Source organism: Lacerta agilis, chromosome 2 (genome assembly GCF_009819535.1).
Source record: "Lacerta agilis isolate rLacAgi1 chromosome 2, rLacAgi1.pri, whole genome shotgun sequence".
NCBI lineage: Eukaryota > Metazoa > Chordata > Lepidosauria > Squamata > Lacertidae > Lacerta > Lacerta agilis.
The window spans coordinates 81,427,039-81,448,178 of record NC_046313.1 but is presented as its reverse complement, the minus strand read 5'-3'; the positions used below and the strand labels follow the sequence as shown (position 1 = coordinate 81,448,178).

Here is a 21,140-nt window from a genome sequence, read left to right as displayed (position 1 = left end):
TGACGTAAACCGCGTAAGTCAGGCTTCCTCAAACTCGGCCCTACAGATGTTTTGAGATTACAATTCCCATAATCCCTGACCACTAAATCCTGCTAACTAGGGATCATGGGAGTTGTAGGCCAAAAACATCTGGAGGGCCGAGTTTGAGGAAGCCTGGCGTACGTTAAGACAAGGCCTCGGAGGACGCTGGGAACTGTAGTCCTATGAGTGGGGAAGGTCACTAGAGCCGTTGGAGGATGGAGAAAGGGGGGGGAGCCTCTACTGCGCCTGCGTGGATATGCTTGCCTGTTAGCGCGCGGGCGGGGGGGGGGGCGGTGCGTGGCAGGAAGCGGAAGGAGGCCGGGAAGGCTCAAGTAACTGACGTGTCTCTCCGAGAAAGGAGCCTGGAGTGTGCGCTCCTGCTTGGTCCTTCCCTTTTCCGCGTCGAGAGCGCCCAAGATGGGGAGTGAGTATCGGCGTCGCTGCTTGAGGGAGGGAAGGCGGAGAGCCGGTCCTGCCGCAGACGCCGCCGCCGTGGCGGACGAGAAGCGGAGGGCGCCCGCGTAGAGCGGGGGCGCGAGGGGCGAGGCGGCTGCAAGGAGGTCGAAGCGCTTCCGTCAGGGGCAGGGAGACGAAATGGCGGCTGGGGAGGGAGGCTGGTGGTGGTGGTGGAGGAGGAGGAGAAGGACGACTCCCCTCGAAACGGGGAAGGAACGGGAGGCCGCAGGATCCCCCCGGCTGAGGATTCAACGGCAGGTGCGGGAACTGTCAGCTTCGTTACGGGGGATCAGTTGCCCATTACGTGCCTCTGCCCTGCCAGGACTGCGCTGGGGGGGGGGGCGCTCACCCGGCACTGTTTAGAGGTGGAGGCTTACGTGGCCGCCCCTTAAAGGCTCGCAAAACGATCCACGTTCGCTCTGTTCGTGATCGTTGCAGCGCCGGCCTGGAATGGCAAATTCGACGTCCCCCCCACCCCCACCCCGATGAGGGATCCTCACCTCCCCCCGCCCCGCCCTCCAGATGAGGGATGTGGTTTCCTCAGGCGGAGAGGAAAGCGCCAGCCAGCCCTAAGGTCGCAGAGTGAACCCGAGGTGCGGCTTAAATGGGTGGCTGTTTGTTTGTCACCCAGGGGGACTCTTCTATACATATACTGTATAGATAGATATGAGAAGCTAGTAAGTATTTTATATGGGAAGCTAGAATCAGCTAATAAATTGATACAATCCAGTCTGGATTATGGAAGCACTTTGTCCTTTTCATTGCAGTGCCACCCTGTAAACACAAATTTTCAGAGTGGCTTAGAATAATAATGTTGTGTTAAACAAACAAACAAGCAAACAAACAAAAACAGCTCAGGGGTTTCAAGTACAATATAATGCTCTTTATTGGGAGGGAAACTCAGATATTTTTTACAATATGCAGAAATCGTTCGTCTTTTACACACGTATCTAATTGTGACCCTTGTGTGAAGATAACTCTTCTCTTCTCTTTTTGCCTCCTGCTTCCCAATGCAAACATGTTTTTCATGCTGTGTGCCGTTTAAGTGTAAAGAGGGCACAATGACCCACAGTGGAAGGCACAGTGGGCTGCTCATGCTATCTATTTGCATTCCATCAAAATAACTGTGGCTGTAATGTGGTGATGGCCAATTTCTTGCCACATCACTGCTATGGGAAATGTGTTTTCCATTGTACTGTGCTTTCCACTTGATAGTGTGATGGGGTGGCCACTAAAGTGGGTTGTGTATTTGGGGGGCATTCCTTTTATTTGAACTTTAAATTTGGTTTTACACTGATGGCATCAACACCTTTCATTCTCTTAGCACACTATTGAAATATGTGAGTTTGGGCAGTCTTTTCATGGAAGTACAAGGCAATTTTTATTTCTTCAATTTTCAACTGTGCTACTGTTGAATAGCCTTTCCTTATTATCTGGCAGCTTCATTTATGCTGCTCCTCTTAGTTCTGCTTCTAGGAAAAGACAAAACCAAAATTTGATAACATGCCTAGTAAAAATGCATTTTTAAAAATAGCATTGTTGGGTTGCTTGCATGATAAGCACTAGTTTTAATATGTGTGAAGTTTCAAAGTAATGCTAACACCAGCAGTGATTCTAGTGAAAGTAGCCTTTCAGTTTGGAAATAAGATTCTGAAAGTACAGTCACCTCAATGCATAGGATCTCCATTGGAGTGCAAGTGGGAAATATGCTTGTGCCAGTCCTGAGCCTTTGCTCAGACAGGGAGTGAAGGTTCACTGTGACTTACTCAGGGTTATCATATAGGTTAGTGGCTGGGCAAGGTTTAAATTTGGGACTTCTGGGTTCAACCCTAACACCCTGGCTCTTAAATTGGCTGATGAGGACCTTGTGAAATCCATATACTGTATCTGTTCTCTTTTCATACCTTTTTTCACAGTTAAATTTCTTGAAGTAATCAAGCCCTTCTGTGTTATCTTACCTGAGATTCAAAAGCCAGAAAGAAAGGTAAGTATCCTTAAATCAATATTTGCAGGAGTAACTGCTAAGAGGAGAGTTTGCTTATATTATATTTTATTCTACTTTTCAGACAAATACTGTCTCTCAAAACCGCTTGCATAGTTAAAATGACAGAAAAATACTGCTTTCAGGCTTTATAACAGAAAAGGCATTTGAATGAAGAGGAAAGGTACGGAAAGGAGATCAGTTTGACAGTGTAAAAGCAAGTTAGTGAATTGTAAGCTGCCATTTATAGCTAGTCTGATCTCCTCTTACTGTTGGTCTTGCTTGGATTGAGATGCTGCAACTAATTCACCAGCCCTTGTTCCACTGACCAATGACAGAGGCTCTCTGATTCCAAGGCATCTGGAGCTGAGCTCTTAGGGAAGAGTGGGGTGGGCAACCTCTGCTGCTGTTCTTCTCCTGACTGATGGATGGGGCCAAGCTGATCTCCCCCCTTGCTGTGATGTTATTTATAGAAAGCAGGGGGTTGAACCTTCAGTTGGCACTTTGGTCTGCTGTCCAGTGTTAAGAAAGGTGTATATGTTGAATACAGTTAGATTGCTAAGTGTTGCCATATGTTACCTTGAACATTTGTGTATGCATGTCTGTAACTTAAGCACATGTGTTGGATTCCCAGCTACGGGACTGTATAAACAGGCTCCAAGAGTACTACATTAGCAATTCTATGCTCAAATGTTACCAGGCAACTGGAAAATAAATTTATATTCATCTGAAGTCCTGGTTATGTTTTCTTTTGCCATGGGTACCATTTCTCCACGTTGCTTTCAGTGAACCTAAGGCTTGTATTTTTACAATTTCTTCAGGCCCCAGACACATGGTGGTAGTGACTTCTTTTATAATTTACATTCTCTTCTGTAGATCCAGTTTAAAGAAAAAGTACTATGGACAGCTATCACCCTCTTCATATTTTTGGTTTGTTGCCAGGTATGCATATTACATTATTTCAATCTTTCATTTAAATTTAAAGTTTAAACCAAATCTAGGCCTGTGTTAATGTAATTGTCTTCTCTTGGAAATTCAGATTCCCCTGTTTGGTATTATGTCATCAGACTCAGCAGATCCATTTTATTGGATGAGAGTAATTTTGGCTTCAAACAGAGGTAAGAATGTCTCACTTAGCAAATGACTCTGCTATCTGCTGTGAGATTTTACACTTTAATACTAAGTAGCAAACCGAGTGGATCCTACCACTAACTTAAGCATTTTGATGTGCCACTGACTTCATTGTTAGAGAATTGGGCAACTACCTAACTTGCCCATTGAAAACTGTGAAACATCAATGTGCATAACTGACTGAACCATGGCCTGGATTGGGAAATGGAATTTTGGCTCATCTCCATGGCCGTGATGATGCTATAGTATAAAAATGGGAATATGTAAATGTGATAGTGCTCAGAACATTTCAAGTGGCTTTGACATAATTCATACATGTTTTCTCAGTAGTCCTTCCTAACCTATGTTCCAGAATTATTGTATTGTCATTGTGTTGCTGATTGGGGTCTGGGTTGCTGACCGTGATACAAAGATGCAGAAGAATGATGAATCATTTGGAAAGGAGTGGAGCTTCAGTTATGATCCAAATGCTTTCCCCTCCACAGTGCACATCTTTGGCCCTCTCTGCATGTGCAGTGACTAGCTGGGAGGGTTGGCAGGAAAACTGTTTTTTTCCTTACCGTTTATCTGTCATTCTGATTTCCACATCCAACAGGCACACTGATGGAGCTGGGCATTTCTCCCATTGTCACCTCTGGTCTCATCATGCAGTTGCTGGCTGGTGCCAAAATAATTGAAGTTGGGGATACGCCAAAAGACAGAGCTCTGTTCAATGGGGCACAGAAATGTAAGTATCAGGAGACATTACAGAGCTTTCCATCTGGATTGGCTTAATGCCTTATGCAGATACTGATGAATTGTATCCTCTCGGGTAATTGGAGACTAGGTTAATTCAGTCTTTTCTTGTGGATTCATTCCTCAGTGTTCGGCATGATTATCACCATTGGCCAATCTATCGTTTATGTAATGACGGGGATGTATGGAGACCCATCAGAGATGGGAGCTGGAATCTGTCTGCTGATTACCATTCAGGTAATTTATTTATATATATATATATTTGTATTGGACTACTCATTGAGTGGATCTAGGAGATCTGTGGTTCAGTTGAGCTTCTGCAGACACCATCATTTTAAAGTTAAGCACACTGCTTTATCTCCTACTTGTCCTTGTGGTATATTATTTGAATCTTGAATGCATTTGCCAATCATCCTGAGACTTCATTGTTAGGCATGGCTAAAAAAAAATGTAAAGGACCCCTGAACGGTTAAAGGTGACTGTGGGTGTGGCGCTCATCTTGCTTCAGGCCGAGGGAGCAGGTGTTCGTCCACAGACAGCTTTCTGGGTCATGTTGCCAGCATGACTAAACTGCTTCTGGCACAACGAAACACCGTGACGGAAGTCAGAGCACACAGAAGCACGGTTTATCTTCCTGCCACAGTGGTACCTATTTATCTACTTACACTGGTGTGCTTTCGAACTGCTAGGTTGGTAGAAACAGGGACAGAGCAACGGGAGCTCACCCCATTGTGCGGATTCGAAGCACCGACTTTCCAATCAGCAAGCCCAAGCGGCTCAGAGGTTTAGACCACAGTATTCTTTATAGAAGCCTTGCATCTCTAGATATATTAATTGTGTAGTTAGCTTCTAGGTTCCTCGTAAATCTTATGGATAAATTTATAGGGAAGTTTTTAATGTTTGATGTTTTATCAGTTTTTTTATTAATATTCTGTTGGGAGCCGCCCAGAGTGGCTGGGGAAACCCAGCCAGATGGGCGGGGTATAAATAATAAATTATTATTACTATTATAGAAGACCAGCAGTTAGCCATGATGGCTAGGAATGGAAATCTCCCAGAGCTGGTTGCTAGAATCTAGGAACAAATGGAGGATGACTTAACGGCATCCTACTTCAGAGTGATTCCTTGCTACGTATGTTGACCAGTCTTGCCAAAATAGGATATCTGAACTGTACTAACATTTGGCTTGACACAATGTAAGAATTTTCATGCCATATTGATCTTTAGAGTAACGGTTCAATTCATCTTCTGTATGCTGGTTTGTAGACTATGGGTTGTTACAGTATTTACTTTGAAGCATTAGTACATCTCTTCTGTTTATGGCCAAAGGGCTTTTAAGCATTGGGTTGACTATAAATCGTTTAGACCTATGTTGCTGCTTTTGTGCACCTGGGCCATCAAAGTCATTGTGTGAGCTGAGCCAGTGTAGCTCAAGTGATGGTGGGGTATGTGGTCTAGGAATAATAATAGGAAAACGGATTCAGTATCTGCACAACTGTTGCTTTATTGCAGGGAAGGGAAACCCCTTGAGATGCTGTTGAACTCCTTCCATCTACCCCAGCCAGCCAGTGGTCCAATATAATGGAGGTTGTAGTCCCCAAAACATTGACAGCCACAGCATCCCTGCCCTTGACTTAGTGGTTAGTGTTTGGAGCTGCACTCTGACTTCTTCCCCTTCTATAAGGGGGATTGACCATAATTTCATATACATGATAAACATAGATGCTGTGGGACTGCTAACAAACAATACATGCAGCGCAGTTGATCAACAGCTGCGCATGAAATCTAACAACCAATCCAAGAGCTAAATACTTACTTAAAAGGTGTAAAAGTTGTATTGTACAATCAACATTACCTCCCCCCCCCCGAAAATCCTTAGCTGCTGCTAAGTTATGAACAGCTTAGAATGTTGGGTTTACATGATGCTCTTTATTTACCTTACGTACAAAGGAACTTCAGTTCGTGTATCTCTGACTTGTGTACTTAGGCTTTCAGTAATAACCATGTCAAAAAGTATAAATCAAAGATTAAAACAGGTACAGTAATTGTCATGTGTGCTGCATAAGCAGACATTTACAGAAAGCTCGTGATACTTTTTATTTAGCAGCCCCTCTATTAAAGTGATCAGGTATGGTTGTGGTGACTCTGGAAAATAATTCATGTTTGGTTTTGCAGCTTTTTGTGGCTGGATTGATCGTTCTTCTCTTGGATGAACTTCTGCAAAAGGGGTATGGTCTTGGTTCTGGCATTTCCCTCTTCATTGCCACTAACATCTGTGAGACTATTGTCTGGAAGGCATTCAGCCCAACCACAGTAAACACCGGCCGAGGTAACCTCATACATGTGTGTTCTTTGTTTCACTGGAAGCATATCAGATCCTCAGTTAAGTGACTCGGTGCCCCTGTGGATTGGATCAAAAGTTGGGTATTCTTTGGGAAAATGTTAAAAAACCTAAACACATACAAATGCACACCAGTACAATAAGGGCGTCAGTATTCCTCCGAAGCCACGAAATGTTGAGTGTCAATTGGAAAAGAGATGGAAGACTTGAGAGTGGGGAGTGAACTGGTTTACCTGAACTATTAACAATTAACAGTATCTTTGCTGGCTGGCTGGAACCCTGAGCAGGATTGCTTCTTTTTGGAGGTGAGGATGTTCATTTTATTGGAGGTCTCACTTCTTGGAAGAGTTGACTGACTGGGGAAGCTACTTTACTATTTCTCACTTGCATTAAACCCAGGAACCTTTACTTAGGCTTTTTTTCCTTTTTTTTGCTATGCAATAAATTGAATATAAAGAAGAGTTCATTCTTTCCTTTGTAAACTCCAGTTGTAAGATGACTGCTTCAGTGAGTTTCATTTTTGTGTGTGATGTTAATGCATGGTTAGAGGGGCTAATGTAGCTCTGTAAGCAATGATTGTTAGTAGCTGCGAGTAAGAACGTTTAGTCCCTCCTATGTTATCACTGCCTGGGCTGTTAGATCAGTTTGGAGGGGGCTTTCTCAGTGATTGTGCCCAGACTCTGGCATTCTCCCCATTACATCATTGATGCAACTTGACTAGGCTATGGAAGACCGTCTTTTCCCCCTCAGACCTTTCAATGATTTGCTAATCTGCTCTGGAGGTTATGATTGCTTTACTGTGGTATATTCTGGTTTTTAACTGCATTTTGTGTGTTTGTTGGCTTAATTGCATTGTAAACTACTCTGGGACCACACTGGTGAAAAGCAGTTTATAACCTTTTAAAATAAATTATTACAAATTTTGTACGATTGTTTCAAAAGTCAAACTAATAAATGTCCAACTATCTACAACTAACCACCTCTCCATCACTTTCTCACTTTAAGGCATGGAATTTGAAGGAGCCATCATTGCCCTGTTCCATCTCCTGGCTACTCGCACAGATAAAGTCAGAGCTCTAAGGGAAGCCTTTTACCGTCAGAACCTCCCCAACCTTATGAACCTGATTGCCACCATATTCGTCTTTGCTGTTGTCATCTACTTCCAGGCAAGTAGAATTATGGAATGTTACTTAAATCTAAGCAAGATGACAATAACAGCTGCTTGCTTAACAGAATGCTTGTTACAACATTTGTTACTGGATCTTAAGTATTGTTCAAAACGTCCTTGAGTTTAAACTCTGTTTCTACCAGTTTCCATGGCCTAATTTTTAAAGTCATCAGTGGCTTTCATCCACATAAGTTTTTGGCCCGTGTTTCTCATAAGTTCACCCAAACTAATCCTCAGGAGACCCTTTCTTCATGGCCTTTGACATCCTCTTAATCATTTCCAACTTTATCCAAGCTATAAATATTGTAATGGGATTTACCCATTCTCTCCCTTTTTTCTGTACTGTTTTAGATTGCTAGTTCCTTAGGGGAGCAGCCTGTTGCGTACCTAAATTTGGAAAGCCCCACTTACTTAGGCTATTAGCACTCTATAAATAACACCAAAGCATGCTATGGCCACAGCAAGTGTATTCATATTGGCCTTAATGCCTTAATAGACCCTCATACGCAAAGTGTTTCTCTTTGCTTCTAAAAAGCATTCTGCTCCCAAGTTATCACCCCCCCCACCACTTATTAAAAAAATGGGTTGCACTATTAAAGGAGATTTGGTGCTCCCGCATAACAAATTCTCTTTTAAAAACAACCCTAATGCACTGGGAAGTATGAATGATGCTGGATGTTATCACATAACTTCTATGCAAACAAATCAGAATGATTGCTCAGTAAGCAGCAATCTTTAACCATTGTGCAAATTGTGTGCAAGCAAGTCAGGGTGGAATGTTGAAACCGGTAATCTGGAAGAGCTCCGAGATTGCTAAAGGGTTTTAGGTTCTCTTCAAGTGCACTGTTACTAAGAATTGAATGTTTTTTGTATTTAACACTCACTTTTGCAATCTGCAGGGTTTCAGAGTGGATCTCCCTATAAAATCTGCCCGCTACCGTGGCCAGTATAACACTTACCCAATCAAACTCTTCTACACCTCCAATATTCCCATCATCCTTCAGTCTGCACTGGTGTCCAATTTATATGTGATCTCCCAGATGCTCTCCGCTCGTTTCAGTGGCAACTTACTGGTCAGCCTGCTGGGCACTTGGTCTGTAAGTATCTGCTTGATAAGATCTGTCCTGGATCTTGCAGCTTTAAACATAAAACCTGCTTTTTATTCGGGCTTATACACTGACTCCATACAAAGTGTAAATCAGGGGTCGGCAAACTTACCCGGCCTCAGGCCGGTGCCTCCAGCGCTGATCGTGCAGCAGGCCGGAGGGCGAGGGAGCGCGCACCCATACGCATGGGCACATGCTATTTCTGGCGCACTTCTGGGTCAGAGGAGCTCCGGAAATAGCTTGTGCGCATGGGCCTCCTCCTACCCGGAAGTGCACAGGAAATGACGCGTGTGCAGAAGCTACTTCCAGTGCTCCTCCGATCTGGAAGTGGGCAGCCGTGCCGCACCACTAAGAGCGGGCAGTGGTGGCGGGGGTTGCCATGGGCCGGATAAACAAGTCCCGCGGACCGTAGTTTGGAGACGTCTGGTATAAATCATGAGCTGAATTGGGGTTTTTGCAGTGACTATGGGGGCAGGTTGGGCTATTCCTGGAGCAATTTCCCCTTTCCCAAGCTGACCCATTAAAAAAAAGGCAATCCAGAAGAAGAAACTACTCTCAAAAGCCAAACTCTGTGTCTCCATGTTTTCAAAATTCAGAATTCACCAAAACACCATATAAAGAAGGTGCTGAGATAGGCTCAAAGGTTGGATGTAGGAGCAGAACTGAGCTTTATTGTATTCACACCTAATGTTCCCAGTCAAGGGCTAACAGCAGGGAGATCATGCTAGGAAATACCTGTTTGGCAGGATAAATCACCTTTGTAGAGGCTAACTTGTTGCCAGCTTTAATGCAGCTACATGAAAGCACAATCAAATTTTGGCTGGCTTGATTTCCTAATGCAAGTCAATGGGATTTCCATGGATAAGTATTTTCTAGAGCTGGGGTGGGCTGGATTGGGCTGGGTGAAATCAGGTTAACACATTGACCCCACAAATCAGATTGGGGGTCCATGCACAGCCCTAGTCTTTTTAGCAGGAAGGTGTTTGCAGGAAGACTGAGACTTCAATTTTATACACATCTGAAAGTAAATTATTATTCTATATTTATATATTTCTTTGTACCCCACCCCAAGGCAGCTTACAGGTAAAAACAATCGCTAAAAACATAGGAAAAAGCATCATTAAAAACAATTAAACATGTATAGAATTAAAACTATATATGACTATAAAACTATAAATCATACTGAACCCCTATGGAACAATTTTCAGTAGGCAAGCATAGGATTGTGTTGTGAGTGATGAACGTGTAAGGTTGGTTTTAGGAGCCAAGTGGCTTTCATACCATGCCTTGCTGGCTTTTTGTGTCCTTGCCAGCTCCTATATTTAGCACTTGTCTTGCAGTAGCTATAATAAAGTTTCTCAACACATACATGAAGAAACCTATGCAGGTTTACGGTTGCTATATTTGAATTCTGTGGGCGTAAGAGTGACCTTTGGTGGCTGCATGATACCTGTCCACGTAAGGCACAATCCAAACTGTCCACTTTCATTGCAGGATACTTCATCTGGTGGTCCTGCCCGTTCATACCCCGTCGGTGGTCTCTGTTATTACCTGTCGCCTCCGGAGTCATTTACTTCCGTTCTGGAAGATCCTGTCCATGCAGTTGTTTACATTGTGTTCATGTTGGGTTCCTGTGCTTTCTTTTCTAAAACTTGGATTGAAGTGTCTGGCTCTTCTGCCAAAGATGTAAGTAAATAACATTGACCCCGCAGCTCTGGATGTTTCTCTCCTCCCTGTTGAAAAACCATAACACTTCCCTTGCTTTGCCTTTTAGCAGAAGGTGCAGTTCTGTGTCTAGCATTCTAATGTCACTAAATATATTTTTATTTATGGAAGGATCAGATTTGACTAAGTGGAATAGGATACTAGCAAGCCTTTTTAGTTTTAAAACATGACTCCATGATACCTCCCTCTTTCTCAAAATGTCACTCCCTGTCTAAGCTGTTCATCTTCCTAAGCTAAGTCTGGTATCTTTCAAGGTTGTCCCTTTAACAAAAGAGGGGACAGCCATGAGCTTGCCTTGAACAAAACGGGTTTAGACTCACAAAAGCTTGTGCTACGATATATTAAGTCCTTAAGATGGAGATGATTCTTTCATGTTTCAGCTTGTGAACGTTCATAGTTCAGTTCTTATTGCAAACCATTCTCTGGAGGTTACCTGAAAAGATGGCCTGTTTTCCATGGGCAGATATTGAGACATGCCTCTCATCAACTTGTATATCTTTTTAGTTTGCTTTTCAGAAATATTTATAATATTGCTACTTCAGAAGTCCAGCCTTGCCATTTTTAATAGTCCTTAAATGAGGAGCATTGAAATCTCTTGCTTCTCATTTATTGGCAGTTCATCTTACTGACTGTAAAAAGACCTAAGCTTCTTTTCTCTGTTACTTTGGCCAATGCAGGTTGCTAAACAACTGAAAGAGCAGCAGATGGTTATGAGGGGTCATAGAGAAACCTCTATGGTTCATGAACTCAACAGGTGAGTTACAAACATGCACAGATTCATTAATGCTATATTTAGTCAATAATAATTTATTTATACCCCACCCATCTGGCTGGGTTTCCTCAGCCACTCTGGGCAGCTCCCAACAGAATTAATGATAATAATAAAAAGCGATAAAACATCAGACATTAAAAACTTCAGGGCTGCTTTCAGATGTCTTCTAAAAATCAGATAGTTGTTTATTTCTTTGACATCTGATGGGAGGGCGTTCCACAGGGCGGGTGCCATTACTGAGAAGGCCCTCTGCCTGGTTCCCTGTGACCTCACTTCTCACAATGAGGGAACCACCAGAAGGGCCTCTGTGCTGGACCTCAGTGTCTGGGCTGAATGATAGGTGTGGAGACGCTCCTTCCGGTATACTGGGCTGAGGCCATTATGCTTCTAATGCTCTTGCAGTGTTGTAGATTTTTATTTTTATTTTTTGCATGCAATCAAGATCCTAGCTTTATAAGAGCACCTGTTAATTCCTGAGAATACCCAATTTCATGTTTGTTTCTAGCCTCATTGTTTGCTGACTTTTCTTAATATTTGTTGCAATTTGATGCATAGCTATCTTTCTCTGGATTCTTCCCCTGTGTCTTAACTATCTAGACCTACAAAACATTTTTTCCACAGACTCTGTGTTAGCTGTGCCTGAAGATGATGCTAGTAATGTCTCTTAATATCTAATTTCTTTCCTTCTCCTTGTGTCTCTTGTCAGGTACATTCCTACAGCAGCTGCATTTGGTGGCCTCTGCATTGGTGCTCTCTCTGTGCTGGCAGACTTCCTTGGGGCAATTGGATCAGGCACAGGAATCTTGTTAGCTGTTACTATCATTTACCAATACTTTGAAATCTTTGTAAAGGAGCAAAGCGAAGTTGGCAGCATGGGAGCGCTTCTCTTCTAAATGCATTGTCCCATGGACCCTAGGGGAGTATGAAGAGTGTTCTAGGATTTAAAAAAAAAATCAGGTGAAAAAGATTAACAGCGGCATAGTAACATGGGCACACTGCATTAATAGGAACACTTATTTTAATGTTTTCCAAAGCACATTCCTTTGGTTCAGACTTTGTTAATATTCAGTTAATGTTTTATAAATTGCTGGAAAATGTGCAAAAAAAAACTTTTTAGAAAAGAAGGTTTTTTTGGTTAATTATTGCTGGAAGCAACTTCTAAAATCTGGTTTAGTTTTGGTTATTTACTCTTCTCTGCCTCTCCCTCTCCCCTGGTCCTATCCCAGGATTTCTCGAGCTTTTCCAACTGCAGTTTAACGTGGCACAATTGAGTGACATTGTCGGCTCACTTGTGCAGTGGACTTCATCCTATCCACGTGGAATATCCCCTTCCCCTACTCCCCATGCACTCCCAGAATTGGGTCCAGGTCACGAGGACTGCTAGGGGAAGGGGAATTCATGTCTGCCTGTGTGGTGTTGGATCTCTCCCTATATCTTTGGTTGCGAGAGAGATCTTTTCCACCCATCATCCCAGTACCTATCTATTACTTGCCATGAGTACATTTCTTCACTCCTCCTCCAGGGTACTACAAATTTTGGGACTGCCAGATATCTCGTCAGGTACTCTGGGTCTTGTGCTTCAGTGCAGACTGTTGGCTTCTGACTGTTGCCTCACTTTTGCAGGTGATAGGTTCTTTCTGTCAGTAGAAAAGTCAGATCAGGCCTGCTTCATGAGAAGAAATAATCATGCCTCAGAATTGTACATTGAACAAACACAGACCTTTTACGAGTAATTCCACACAGAAAGCCTGACATTTCCAAGATGGATGTTGTCTGTATTCTTATATCCTGAGAAGAACAGTGTGCTATACAGTATTCCTCCTGGAGGTTACCAAACTCTTAAAAGTTCTTATCTGCCATCGCGTTAAAATAAGTTCTGTCCTAGCAGCTATGAGTGCTACAGTCATCCTGCTTGCTGAAGAATACACAAAAGCTGCTGCTTATAAAACTTGCATATCGCTCCAGAACCTTTTGTTTTACCAACTTTTTTTCTGGAACACTGACTACAAATCATGCGCGTTGATGCCAGCCTTAGAAATACCTTCCCTGTCATTCACGAACCTAGCTGGACAGCAGTGATGGCATTTCTCTGGAGGCCTAATGGCTTTTGCTTATTTCCAGGACAACTCCTACCAAATAGGAGAAGTAGCCATAAAGTTTTTAAGGAGTTTTGCCCCATCTTTAAAATTCCTTAAAAACTCAACTTCTGTTAGGATATATTGGTGGTTGTAAGGTGTTTTGTGTGTATTGTATAGGACCAAATAAAAACACTTGGTATAAAAGGAAGCCTGTAAATAAATTTTCCCTTTGTCAAGGTGATACTTGCCTTGCTCCCACTTGAAAAGGGATAGGGCTGAAAGATTCTCTTCTACTGCCGGTCCATAGTGGTCTGCCTAGATTTCTTAACTGGCATTTAAAATCTGACTGTTTCTACCTTGACAAAGGCCAGCTTCCCCAGACAAAAACAAGCAGGCACCAGAGTTTTTGGTCTCTGAGCCATACCATTCAACCAGTGTTCATTTGACAGAGCAGCCTTGCTAAAAGCGTGGAGGAGAGTACTCAGATGTACTGTAAATATGCTGCAGGCAGTTCAAAGCAGCTGGTGGCCATTACAAGGGCAGGTGTGGGTTCAGATTTGTAGGTGTTGAAGCAGAGTTTTTCAATGACTGCAATTGAACTGGAATCCTCCTGTCTCAGCCTGGATATACTTTGGACAATTGATCCTTAAAAAACAAGTGAATAACACACTTCTGTGCATCTTGCTTTCTGTGACCGGAGTCATCATGGTTGTTTTGATAGGTACAGCCTGAATGAGGGACTTGAATTAGAGTTTGAGAGGAAGTGCTTGCTCAAGGTGCTCTTGAAAATGAGGTGATGCTTGGGTTTCTCTGTGAAAATGGCCACACCAGTTTTCATTCCAATATCTCCAAGGCAAATACTGCATATTTTCCCTTTCTCCCCCTCCCCATTTTGAAAAGGTTGAACTTTAAACTGACCGTAACATGCATAAAAGTGCAAACTGTTTTATCGTAATCTCCAGTTTTGCCTGCTGGTGCATTGTGTTAGGTGTTTCATCTTTCCTGCCCCTCTTGAAAAATGAGACTTTGCATTCCTTGTAATTTTTACAACACTGTGCAACACTGTGTTGTATCCAACTCAACTGATGGTGTGGCTTCTCTCAGTGGAATGGGGAGGGAAGCTATTTTCAGTAGTCCTCTCCACAGATCTGCTGCACAGGGTTGGAAGATGCCCCAGAACAAGTGTGGTTACAGACAGATGAAGAATTGCTGAAAACTGTTTCTCTCCCACTGACAAAAGCGTTAACCATCAGCTGTGAGATACATTAGTATTGCACTCATATTTCAGATTGAGTGGATCAAGCGGCTTGCTAGCCTCATGTAATACATTGTGAAGGTGACATTTGAGTCAGCTTGAGTCAAGAAGTCTCATGAGCTCAGTAGGTCTTGCTTCCAAATACAGTCATACCTTGGATCTTGGAATGCCTTGGCTCCCAAACAAATTGCTCCCGAACGATCAAAACTTGGAAGTGAGTGTTCCGGTTTTCAAATGACTTTCAGAAGCCAAACCTCCAGCGCGGCTTCCAATTGGCTGCAGGAGCTTCCTGCAGCCAATCAGAAGCCGTGCTTGGTTTCTGAATGTTTTGGAAGTTGAATGGACTTCCAAAACGGATTCTATTCGACTTCCAGGGTACAACTGTAATAGGGCATAGGGTTGCCATCAAGGCCTATACCTGTTCTCCTTTCCTCCATCTTCCAAATGGGTCAAGGGATCAAGCTGGGCTTTGTCCTTAAAACACAAAATATCCAATGCATTCATTAATTTTTTCATTCTAAAATTGCTCCAAGGCTTCAGACAATGATCTTTCCCTAGGGCTGCCTGCATGCAATCATTGATTGCTTATTTAATTTCTATACCACTTAATATATTAAATAATATTTTTAAGTGGTGTGGAAAAAACTAAAGCAACAACAGAACTGAAACACACTATTACAAAAATGTTACATATAGAAATGTTAAATTAATACAAAGTTACTGATATATATAAATATCATTTCATTTCCTTCTGACACACCCTCTCTGCTTTCGGGTTCTCACTCAGGGTTCGACAAATTCTCACAAAAGTCTCACGATGGGAAGAGATGTTTGAAACCGCAGACATCACCCTAGTCTGACTCTTGACTTGCAGGTGGATGCTGCTTTCTCAGGCTTCCCACAACTATTTCCCGTTCAGCTGCACCCAGTTCCAGGTGCAGCAGGTTTGTTGAGTTTTCCAGCAGGTCCAGAGGATGGGGAAAGAGCTGTCCTCCACTTTCAGTTCTTCACCCTTTGTCCTGTGCCACCTCCAGCTGTTTTACTCTCCAATGCCAGGGTTTGCTTTACTTGTGCTCTACCACTGAGCTCCAGGCCCTTCTCCATCTCCATACAAGTGATAGTTTTGCACTGTTTTCCTTCTCATTTTGAAAAAGGGTGTAAATGGACCTGTAATCATTTTGAAAATGGACCTGAAAACCTAAGCTCTCTTCTGTGCTTGGAGAAGAATAAAATTAGAAGTTAATGCCTGAAATGGACCCCATGCCTCCTAACATTGTGCACTGGAGTTGAATAAAGAATAGCTTTAGAGCAGAGTTGGCTAACCCACAGTCCTCCAAATGTTGGACTATAGACACCCATCGTCATTGACCATGCTAGCTCAGGCTGATAGAAGTTGTCATTAAGAGCATCTAGAGGGACCCAGGTTAGCCAATGACACTTGAAGTACTGTGAACAGTTCTGGTTACCTTGCCTTGAAAAGGACAACCAAACTGATCAAGGGAATGGAGCAACTTTCCTATAAAGGTCACAACATTTTAGTTTAGAGAAAAAGCGAATAAACGGGGAACGTGATAGAGGTGTATAAAACCATGCACAGTATGAAAAAGAATACTAGAATTTGCAACCATCCAAGGAAGCTGAATGTTGCAAAATTGCAAACTATAGAATTATCTCCCACAAGACTTAATGTATAGCACCCAAGGCTGGCCAAGTTATTTTGGCACCTGAGACTGAATATTCCATAAACACCTCTCCCTGGCAGTCAATGCGCAACAATATATGAAATTCCTAGAAATTTGTTTCATTACAGGCATGTTGGACAGCTGATGGGGAATTCTGATTGATCTGTCTTTGGTCTCCAGTTTTTCTTCCTCTATTACAGCAAAATAGAATAGGAATCCCCAGCTTTTAACATGTTTCCTGCCTAAAGAAGGCTGAAGTTTGCTGGCCAGGCTCATATTGCAAGCCACCTCATAATGGCGGTAGAGAGAGGGAAGGCAAGCAGCTTTCAAGTAGGGACCTGTTTGCCAAGAGCTTGGGAAAGACATCCTAGCTAACAAAGACATCCTTGAAAGGAACATTCAAATTGCAACACATGAGTGTCCACTAGAGGATGCTGTTTTATTGCAGTTTTAAGTTCCTTGATGCTAATAACAAGTAAGCCAAATAGATCTATGCTGCTACCAGTACATATATTTGCCGTCAGTAGGGAAGTATGAAATGGAGAATAATTTGAAAATTGCCTCACGCTGCCTTGGTGATCATACAGTATTAAGTCTCTTGGACTGCTATCCTGCCAGCTTCCTAAACACCATTTTTAAACTGAAAGCACTGTATCCTGTTTTAATTGTTCTGTGTCTGCATTTTCTAACTTCTGTGTTGGATCCATTAGTATGCATCTCTTGAAAAGGTGGAAGATACCTATAGGGTTGTTGTTTTTTATCCTCCCTGACTCTTTTTGACCCTTGTATAAATGCAAAATGTGCTTAAAACATGTTCAAGAGCAACAAAAGTAACTGTGACCCTAGCTGGTACACTCCATTACACTTGGGGTCTAGCTAATTTGGTGCTAACATCATCTCTACCCTCAGTCCTATTTTGCTAGAAATCCTATTTTGTGCACGCATTCTCTCCTCTGTCACACTTCATGTATGCTTCATATCAGCAGGGTTAGGGGACAGAAATCCTACTGTGACCAACTATTGCCAAAGCGCTCTCGTCGTTGGTATTTGAATTGGAAAGATCAAGGTGTTTTCTGACAATGGGGACTATTATGCAGTCTCTCTCTGAATATGTGCAGGGAGTTCTAAGGAGTGGAGAGGGTACAAGATCAAAACTGATCCACCCCTTCCCCATCTTCCAGTGCAAAGAAAGCTCTGTACCCCAATGGTACAGCCAGCAGTCTGACAGATGTTAGGGCCACAGGCAAAGAGAAACATTAAGACCAACTTCTAGTGCACAGGACCATGTGGCTGAAGCCAAGTGAGTAATGGTAACACTAAGTTCGAGGAATAGGCTCTTGAGTGCACATTTTCTGAATGAATTTGAAAGCGTGTGAGTAGGAAGATCTATATTGCTAATGCAGGCCTTATCTGTGGCTCAATGACAGCATCTCTCTACATCCCTCTCTCTCTCCCTCTGAAGTTAGATGCATTCAAGTAAAACTAGTAACTACCTTCCAAAGATAGGAAGCTACATTGCCCTCCTTTGACAGATACATTAATGTGAGTTGACATCTAGGGTACAAAGTTCCCCTCTCCATCCTATGTGTTTTCCCTGTTTCTTTGCTATTCTCATTCACTTCTTAAGTATCAAGTCATTAGGGGCAGATATCTGCTCCCCCACCCTCTCTAAAGTGCTTAGTATGTTTTAGGCACCCTATTAATGATAATGACTTTCATTATCTGCCTTTGGAAATGCTGCTGTTGCTTGAAACTATCTGCATTGAAATATTTATTTATCCAGTGATGGTGCTGACCACTGCATCTCTGAAAAACATCTGTGCTGCTGTGTCCTTACTGTATTGTGGATCTGCCTGCTCTTATCCACAGTTCCACACTGGCAATATGTTGGGGAGAGTGCAGGCATAATGTTATGAAGATACATAGAGTAGACCTAGTGTGTTAAAAACTGCAGTTGAACAGAAGCAACTTTTCTTTCCCAGTTCTGCTTTCGTTGTTGTTGTTCAGTCGTGTCCGACTCTTCGTGACCCCGTGGACCAGAGCACGCCAGGCACCCCTACTGCAGCCATACTGCAAAACAGAGCTTGAATGGAAATCCACTAAATCTGACATTGAGGATCCCATCCTTAGCTGCTATCTGCTAGCGATGGAATCCCCTCTTTCAGAGTTAGAAACTTGTGTCATTGTCCAAACTCCTGCTCCAATAATCACCAAGCTGAGAAAAATGAAACAACTAAGTGCAATTGCAATCTCTTTCCTCTTCCACCACCTGCCCCAGCCACCTTCATTCGGACAAATGCAGTCCTAAAACAATCCACTGGGGGAAATAAATACAGCCATTTTAAATAAATAAAGTCAGCAATTTTACTTTTTATAACTGAGATGTAAAAATAATGAAGGATGGGTGAAACTAGGAGAAGGAGAGGAACCAAAAACCCCCACAAACCTACCTACATGGCTTATTTGTTCTTGAATGATGCAGCTCCATGCAAAACCAGGATCCAATGCCATTTCTTTTTCCAGCTTCGACACAAATTCCAGATAATAGAGTCAACACCACACAAACAAAAGTTGAAGTGCAAGCATACTAGTTGTAGCTCGACAACTTTGCGTTTTACATATACCACCTGCTGCAGGTACTTCATCTCCTTCCGAAAACTCTGTTTCCTGTGTAGGTTAAGTATTTTTGAGCTACTTTTGATACCACTTTGCATTCTCTCCTAGCTTCTTATGGATGACGTCGAACAATGTATGAGCAGACAGCTGCTTCTCTTCCACCATCCTGTTACTAGAATCATAGAGAATCATAGAGTTGGAAGAGACCACAAGGGCCATCTAGTCCAACCCCCTGCCAAGCAGGAAACACTAAATTCTGTATGTTGGGCTGCTGCCTTTAATGTGAAAATTATCTGTTGATGCATGGAGCGACTAGTCCAAGCTTGATCACCCCATCCTCTCAAGGGGAGCCAGGGAAGTAGGTTGGTCATTATTCTCTTTTATTTTAAGGGGATGACCCCACCCACCCACACTTCTTTATTAATTGATTTGCCATAAGTAAAGAGAACTAACTTTGCACATCTTCTCAGTGTAGAATACAGCTTAAAGACCAACCATTTCCCACAACTTTTCTCCTGATCCTCAGTACCCTTACTCGGAAACAGATTCCCTGTGATAAATGAGGCTGATGTCCTACCAATGTCAAAGAGGTTGTAAGTAACAAAGGAAAGAAAACATCTGTCCATTCCCATCCCATCTCAAATGCAGCATTGAGGATAATCCTTTCTGATGCAAATAGGCTTGCCCGCATCGTTAATTTAAGGCTGTTGAGTAGCTAATGACTTTTATTAATGGATTCAAAAGCAAAGATGTAGTGAACTGTTTTAAACCTGATAACTAATTATCCCTTTTGAGCATGAATGCATATACAGTATAGTATATAATGCATCGGGGGGGGGGGTGGAGCAAATGTGTGTCCGTTGGGGGCTCCTATAGGAGAGGCAAAAGATTTGTGGAAGAGGTTGGGTTCAAAGGCTGCTCTTTGGTGTATTTATTAACAGTGAAATCCTATGCATTTCTTCTCAGATGTAAGCCCCACCGGATTAAAGGAAAATTATTTCCAGGTACTTATGTATAGGATTGCTGCTGGCAGTCAGAATGGTCAGTACAAATGGACAAATAGCCTGACATGTTATAAGGCAGTTTCCTACTATACCATCACAGAGCCCAAGATTTTCAGGGATTTGAATTGCAACCCTTGTATACATCACAGAATTCTGGAGCAATGCTTGTGCAATTCTGCTCAAAGGGTGCTGATGAAATTCAGTTTTTAAGTCCATAGGTTTAAGCATTTCGGTGCTACTTAATTAGAGGATAGCTTTTTCTTCCATGGCCCAAAATCTAGGTAACGCCTGTCTTTCTAATAATTTCCCTTGTTCCTAATGCAGTGTTTTTCAACCTTTTTTGGGCAAAGGCACACTTGTTTCATGAAAAAAATCATGAGGCACACCACCATTAGAAAATGTTAAAAAAATTAACTCTGTGCCTATATTGACTATATATAAAGTAATTCTCTTGAATAGGAATCAAATAAACACATTTTTCCCACGGCACACCAGGCAACATCTCGCGGCACACTAGTGTGCCGCGGAACAGTGGTTGAAAAACACTGTCCTAATGGGTGATCTGGGGCCAGGATGCCTTAAGGGCAGGCTTATACCCCATGAACACCCCCCCCCCCCACCTGCATAAGCTTTTGAGGCCCTGCTCCAGATTTCCTCGATGTCTGATTTGTAGTGGGTGACAATCCAAGACATGGCCTTATTGGTGGTGATGCCTAGATCATGGATCATATAGTTTTATGATATTGCACCTTGGCCAGGGTAATCAGCAGTGTGCATAGCTGAAGCAGAGAAGTCCATCAAGAGCATTAGAGTCTTCTTACTCTCTAGTTGTCAGCCTTTTCACAGTTGACAGTTACGAAAACTCCTTGCCCATACAGTTCGGTGTAAAGTGTTTATTGTCTCAAGACACAATACAAGTCAAACACACTATACACATATGCCGAAGACATACTGGTGCATCATGAACTATAACTAAGTACGATTCTCTGGTCGTGGAGGTTAAACTGTAGACATCCAAATATACAAAGAGATCCACTCACTTAATCCAAACTCCTCACTTTTAACTGCT

At 42.6% G+C, this 21,140-nt stretch overlaps 1 protein-coding gene across 1 annotated transcript; it reads left to right on the top strand.

The window, feature by feature from the left end:
• The first annotated feature begins 311 nt into the window (after nucleotides 1-311).
• On the top strand, nucleotides 312-12,545 carry SEC61A1 (SEC61 translocon subunit alpha 1). The gene is made up of 12 exons (XM_033141037.1): nucleotides 312-445; nucleotides 2,394-2,461; nucleotides 3,335-3,400; nucleotides 3,498-3,576; nucleotides 4,185-4,316; nucleotides 4,452-4,561; nucleotides 6,500-6,653; nucleotides 7,671-7,831; nucleotides 8,733-8,930; nucleotides 10,434-10,625; nucleotides 11,342-11,418; nucleotides 12,143-12,545. Exons 1-12 carry the CDS (start codon nucleotides 439-441, stop codon nucleotides 12,327-12,329), a joined length of 1,431 nt encoding a protein of 476 aa, XP_032996928.1. The 5' UTR covers nucleotides 312-438; the 3' UTR covers nucleotides 12,330-12,545.
• The last annotated feature ends 8,595 nt before the right edge of the window (nucleotides 12,546-21,140 follow it).

Coding starts and splice junctions, on each gene's coding strand:
- SEC61A1 (XM_033141037.1), top strand. Junction 4,317..4,451: donor GTTCAATGGGGCACAGAAAT/GTAAGTATCAGG, acceptor TTCATTCCTCAG/TGTTCGGCATGATTATCACC. Junction 7,832..8,732: donor CTGTTGTCATCTACTTCCAG/GCAAGTAGAATT, acceptor TGCAATCTGCAG/GGTTTCAGAGTGGATCTCCC.